This window comes from Triticum dicoccoides, chromosome 1B (genome assembly GCF_002162155.2).
Source record: "Triticum dicoccoides isolate Atlit2015 ecotype Zavitan chromosome 1B, WEW_v2.0, whole genome shotgun sequence".
Classification (NCBI taxonomy): domain Eukaryota; kingdom Viridiplantae; phylum Streptophyta; class Magnoliopsida; order Poales; family Poaceae; genus Triticum; species Triticum dicoccoides.
In genome coordinates this window covers 260,754,435-260,760,553 of record NC_041381.1, presented here as the reverse complement: position 1 = coordinate 260,760,553, position 6,119 = coordinate 260,754,435, and the positions used below count along the sequence as shown (strand labels likewise).

Sequence of the window (6,119 nt, the reverse complement as noted above, 5' to 3'; positions counted from 1 at the left end):
AGGGGCCCTGCCCCCCTAACATCAGCCATTTCTTGCTAACTTGATATGAACAGTGGCAGAATTGGTCATTATTTGCTACTAAAAATCCATTTTCCAACAGCTTGGCCCTCCCTAACCTGTTTTAGCAGCACTTGGCCCCCCTCATACATATTTTCTGGCTCCGCCACTGGTTATGCATATAAATAGAAGAGAATTGAGGGGAAAAACAAGAAAGAAGGTCCACAGTTCCAAATTTCTTTGGTTTTACTATGATTTGTAGGTACAGCAGCCACCTGAGTCGATTTGGTATTTTTGTTTGCCTTGACTCGATGAAAATACAAATCGACATTTGTTATAGATGGATCCTTAGGCTGCTAAAACTGCACCTGATATGGATCTAGGAGATGTAGGGACAGAGTGAGACCCTACCGGTAAGGAGGCAAGGTAGAGGGGTTAACTCTTCTATTTTCTTGCTTAATGCATCTCCATGAGGTATAGAGAGAGAGGGTCTAACAACACAAATCCCGCCATTTTTTATCTAAGGTGATCTTACTTTATCCTACTAAACTGGCTTAAAGCGCGTTAAAGAAAAACTGGCTTGAAGCGCATGTAACTGGTAATTAACAGGAAAGTGCTCCTATCTTTCCGTCTCCTCTGACGTGAAATAGGCAGGCAGCAACCCACACCATAAATAACACCCCTCTGCGACACGACACTTCCACAAGCTGTCTTGTGGGGACCACATATAAAGACCTTGATGGCACGACCGCCCAACACTGATTAGAAGCTTAAGGACAGCCCTCTCAATATGTTGACTACAGTTGATTTGCAAACAACCCCAGCAAAACCTTCGTTGGCCAGCTATTAAGCTTCACTAATTTTGTAATTTGTAAACACTGATCAAATAATTTTTTGAAGCTGCATTTCATAGTTGCATACATTACCGTTTCAAGTATTATGTGCTTATATCAGCATGCAATGCAGCCGCTCCTAATTACTACTAGTATGCATAGCACACCATACTGTCCATGCCAATAAACTTATTGATCAATCCAAAGTACCATACACATATTTTCAGTAAATAATAGAAAAAACTTAATTTCATGAAACAAGTCAAACAAATGCCAAACTGCCATTGATGATATTATAAACGTGCAGATCTGACCTGACGTATAAAAGTGGATTTTCCACCCATGTTTGGCCCAGTGATGATTTGAAACCAACTTTTTCCCCTCGCCTATTTAGAAGAATTTGAAGCATCACAAACCTTTTTTTTCAGGGAAAAGCAGCACGAACCTTGGTGACTAAGTGCTTCCGTGTAAACAAGATCATGATATACTTACCAAAGTGCAATCATTTGGTATGAAGCTAACACCATCTTGGGCCTCCACACAAGGATGCCGACTACCTTGTAGAATAATATCTCCTTCCTCCTGTATTAAATTCGCAGGATTAGAACTTCAGCCACAAAACTAAAAGTGGAATTGCTTCTTTTGGAGGGTATTAGCTAATATTTCTTACCGATGTTGTGATGTCTGGTCTTACATAAGGAACTGGGCAACTTATTGCCAAATCAGCAAAACTCTGTAAAACATCCAACTCGGATATAATTGCAGCAAAATTCTCAAATACCTACATCAAGAATTTAAGATCTGTTAGTCACAAATGACAAAAAAAAAGGTAACTACAAATCATTTTATCTAAATGTACCTCTGAGAAGGTGCATGAAACTTGCACTACATTATCGACAATCTTTTTCTGGCAACTTGTGTAATCACCAAGCAGTGACTGGTATTGGTCACCTAGCTTTTTAAGCTTGGCGCTTGTAAACTTCACACCATCTTTACGAGTTTCTATGATAATGTAATTGGTCGTGAGCTTTTTCCTGACTTTCTGTTCATCTTTCTTCGAGATTCTGAACACATGTCCAAATGGGCCTTTTTCTAGCTTCAATTGCTTATCAACAGAAAGATCCAGATCAGTGGCTGTATGCATGTGCAAATTGTTTATGTGATTTTCGACTTCAGAAAGCTCATCCTTCAGCACAGCCAAATCAGAAGAATATAGGGGAGATATCCTGTACTCGCCATTGTCTACTTGACCGAGGTCAATGGCTGTCTCAACAAGATTAGCAAACCTGCCATATCGATTCTCTGTCAGCCACTCTTCTAAAGAGCTAAGGAACCTTGTCATTACAGATGTAGAAAATTGGCCATTGTATTGTTGAAGAACACCCTTGATGTACGGGATTCTAGAGCAGGACTGCAAAAACATTGATTAAAAAAAGGTGAAATTTTACTTGAGCAAGAAGATTCAAAACAGAAAATAATGGCAAAAGACACATGTCTATGTAAGTATATAAATAGCTTTCAATTTGATATGTGTTAAGGGGGTTGTATTTTACTAGAATCATCACATACAGGTATACCCCTCATGTTTAGTAAGTATATAAATAGCTTTCAATTTGATATGTGCTACGACATTCTGTGCAAAGATGAAGCAACACAAGCACAAAAAAGGCCCAATTCATTCACTCAAAATATGTTATCTGAACCATATACTAACAGTTAAGAAGCCAATATAACAGTGTCAGAAGTTTATCTGCATACACATTTTAGCCAAACAACCATATTTGCAAGAAAGAAACAGCAGGTAGAAGCAAAAACCTGGTAGAGCTTAACAACAGGCTGCAGGTTAGCTGATTTCTTACGGAGAGCATGTGTTAGGCGATCAATATCAGATATCCTTTTAAGTTGTTGCCTAAGACCCTGACAAAGCTCTGGATCTTCTGCGAAAGCCTGAACCATATCTAATCTGTTATTGATTTCGTTTACATCTATCAAAGGTTGTTTCAGCCATTTGTTAAGAAGTCGCTTTCCCATCCCAGCAGTGCAAGTTCTGTTCATCAAACCAAACAAACTAAAATTCTTGTTTACATCAGCTTTTCCTTCAACAATATTCAATGCTCGCACCGCAGCAGAATCAAGTCGCATGTAGCGGTCCAAATTGAATTTCTCAATCGTGTAATTTCCATAATTAGTGTCATCTGCTAGCAACTCAGCATATGATACTAGAGCTCCAAGGGCACCCAAAGCATAGTCAAACTGAGATAGGAGATCACGAACTGGCTCGACAGAACCCCTGATTATTCTACCAAGATCCTGCACAAGATCTCTAGATTTAAATTCAGCCTTCTTTCTTTCAGTCAATAGAATACTGCAATTGCTAATAGCATCCTGAAGAGGCTGCAAATCTATTGATTTCTCAAAATCTGCTGGAAGAAGACACTCCTTGCAACCTAATGCAACAAGGGCTGATTCCACATTTGTGAATCGACTATCTTCAGGGAACTCAGCCAACCCCAGCTTCCGGTTCGTCATATCCACAAAACTAAGCGCTACATATAGCTGACCTTCACGGAAGACAGGAAACAATGCAACAGTAACCGGAGAATATTGCATGTCATTGTTAGCAAACAGAATATCTTCAAAACTGCCAATGTTTCCAGGCGTTCCAGATTTTGTTAACCTCCAACTTGACCCACTTCCCTCATAGAGCTCCAGTGTATGGTCCGTCCTATCTAACAAAAGGTTGCGTGCAATGGTCTCAAACATAGCCCTGCTAACACTGACACTTGAGATTCCATCAGAGTTAACGCCCAGTTGCCTTAAGGCAGTCATTGTGTGATAGTATGCCTTTGCAATAAAGGTTGCATTCTCACCATGAGCAGTGTAATAATCCTGGCAGAACGTTTAAGCTTTAGTTTACAATATTCCCAGGAATTTGATGTATACAAATAATTAGTTCAAGTAATCTGAAGAGCAATCAGCTAAGATAGCTCTGTGTGGGCAGGTGCATCTCAAGAGTTGTAACTTCTACACGATAAAGACAGCCTTCTTTTGATGTAGGAACTCATAAGAAGTGTGACAATAAAATTTATAACAAATGTCTTGATTAAATTACTTAGAAGAAAGATGCATATGTTTGCATGAACTGCCTAAATGCACAAAAAGGTAGAAGTGGGAGACATTCTTATAACTCTCTCTAGCATTACTGCATTCTACTAGTACTCATATGATGAAACATTTCTGCATATTCGACCATTTAGATTGCATTCCAACAAATTCAAAATGATATCCTACTAGAATCATTATTCATGAAATATCAAGCCCCGCAAAGTGTGCATATTGTGCTGAGATGCGAAACAGAGACTAAGTTTGCAAAATCAGTTAGAGGCACACTCTCCTAGTGAATGGAAGTTTCTCATAACGCAGCAACAGAGCATGGGCCTGAAACTTTTTCTTTTTAAGAACTATTATGGTTCACAAACTTTGGTCAAGGAAAGTCTAAAATTGCATGATAGATACGTACATTATCTCACTCACATGATACCTAAGATATCCAACAAATTAGAATAACACTAACAGCCGTATATGGCGACCATCCAGAGTAGATATTCTCATATGATGTAAAGAGAGTAACATGAAATTTTAACTATTTTTCCTATCATATTTGTGAAACTGATCATCAAGAAATAAATACTGGAGCACATCTACACATACAAGAAAACTGTAACAAACATTAATGCGAAAGTACTTACCCGGCGATCAAAGAAACGAATGGCCCGAGGATCCTGCAGTATCAAGAAGATAATGTTACCTCCAACTCAAAAAAAAAAAAAATGAAGTTACCTAATGCAGAAAAATGTCACCCAACATATTCACTAGAAATCCAGGGGTCGGGCTGGAAGAGTCTTACCTTCGGCAACTTCTTGAAGAAGGAGATGAAACCCTGGGCTTGCCTCGCATCTATCGAATCACGGAAACGGAATCGATCAGAAAAAAAAAGTCAAAACCTAATGCACAACGAGACAAACAAAGAACGAGAGCGCACGAACCTAACTTGAGCTCCGGGAGCTTTCCCCCCTCCGGCAAGCAGTCTTCGCTGTCCATGCCGCCCCCAATGCCGCCGGGGGAGAGACGGATGGTGGTGCGGGCGAGGTGCTCGGCGAAATGTGGGCAGACGCGGGCGGCGGGAAAAGCTAGGGGTTTTCGCGGGAGAGCCGAGCGGCGCGCGTGTGGGATGGGGGGTTTCGCGGGGCTTTGTGGGCGAAGCCGCGGGGGTGCGAGAATCGAGGATACCGGGAAATGCGCAGTCGGGACTCGGGCCGATATTCAATAAAATAAGGAAAAAGCTATCGTGCAACCGACCGATCACGCGTCCGTCGGATCGTCTCTTTCATCCGAGGGACGAGAGCATCCCCGCTCCCACGGCATGCGCGTTCGTTTTCCTGAAACGTTGTTTCAGGAAAATGCCCCTGCAGCTGAAGCCGCGGCATGTGTATGCTGGGTTGGGAGAGGCGACGAGGTCTAGATCTGGGAGGGCGGCGGCGTGGCCGGGGCTAACCTACCGCCGTGACGATGACTTCGTCTTTGGGAACGGCGGCGGCCGCCGACAACCCAAACAGGTACGGATCTTCCTCCGGTGATTTCTCCCCGCGCGCTCGCCCTGCTCCGCCGCCTCCCGTCCCCGCCCTCCCCGCGGCTCCTCCTCATGCTGCTCCTCTCCGTCCTCCGCCTCCGCCGCCCGCCCCACCTCTTCCTGTCCACCTTCAACACCCTCTTCGTAGCTGGCCCCAGCCCCCTGTCGCTCCACCCGCAGCTTCTCCTCCGCCTCCTCTCCGCCTTCTCCTCCATCGTCGCTGGCGATGTTGTTGCAAATTTTGCAACAGGGGTTTTGTTGCAGGAATTGTTTCTGCAACCCGGCCGTTGTTTCAGGAATTGTTTCTGCAATCTCCAATTTTTGCAACATGGTAGCTGTTTTTGCAACGCAGACGTTGTTTCAGTAATTGTTTCTGCAATGCGATCATTGTTTCAGGAATTGTTTCTGCAACGCGACCATTGTTTCTGCAACTGGTTTGTTGTTTCAGGAATTAATGTGTCGGGAAGGCGACGCGCGTGTGCGAGGAGTTAGATCGGACGGCTCACTCGCGGAGATCTGACGGCTGTCGACTCGTGCCTTCAAAACTTACAAAAAAAAAACACAGGGCATACGCAAGTGCTCACGCATACCCCTCATCCCTATGAACGCACACACACACTTTAGCCCTATGAGCACCTTCTAAAGACTGAGCCGGCATA

At 43.1% G+C, this 6,119-nt stretch overlaps 1 protein-coding gene across 1 annotated transcript in view; it reads right to left on the bottom strand.

Annotated features, from left to right (window-relative positions):
* Positions 1 to 5,083, bottom strand: part of LOC119330781 (DNA mismatch repair protein MSH2-like) — a 12,547-nt gene extending 7,464 nt beyond the window's left edge. The window contains exons 1-8 of the mRNA XM_037603915.1: positions 4,877 to 5,083; positions 4,738 to 4,787; positions 4,580 to 4,612; positions 2,646 to 3,719; positions 1,690 to 2,241; positions 1,501 to 1,611; positions 1,323 to 1,412; positions 1,145 to 1,216 (exon numbers count right to left, since the gene is read on the bottom strand). Coding sequence (XP_037459812.1) covers positions 1,145 to 1,216; positions 1,323 to 1,412; positions 1,501 to 1,611; positions 1,690 to 2,241; positions 2,646 to 3,719; positions 4,580 to 4,612; positions 4,738 to 4,787; positions 4,877 to 4,931 — 2,037 coding nt within the window. The 5' untranslated portion in view covers positions 4,932 to 5,083. The remainder of the gene's footprint in view (positions 1 to 1,144; positions 1,217 to 1,322; positions 1,413 to 1,500; positions 1,612 to 1,689; positions 2,242 to 2,645; positions 3,720 to 4,579; positions 4,613 to 4,737; positions 4,788 to 4,876) is intronic.
* Positions 5,084 to 6,119: the final 1,036 nt, after the last annotated feature.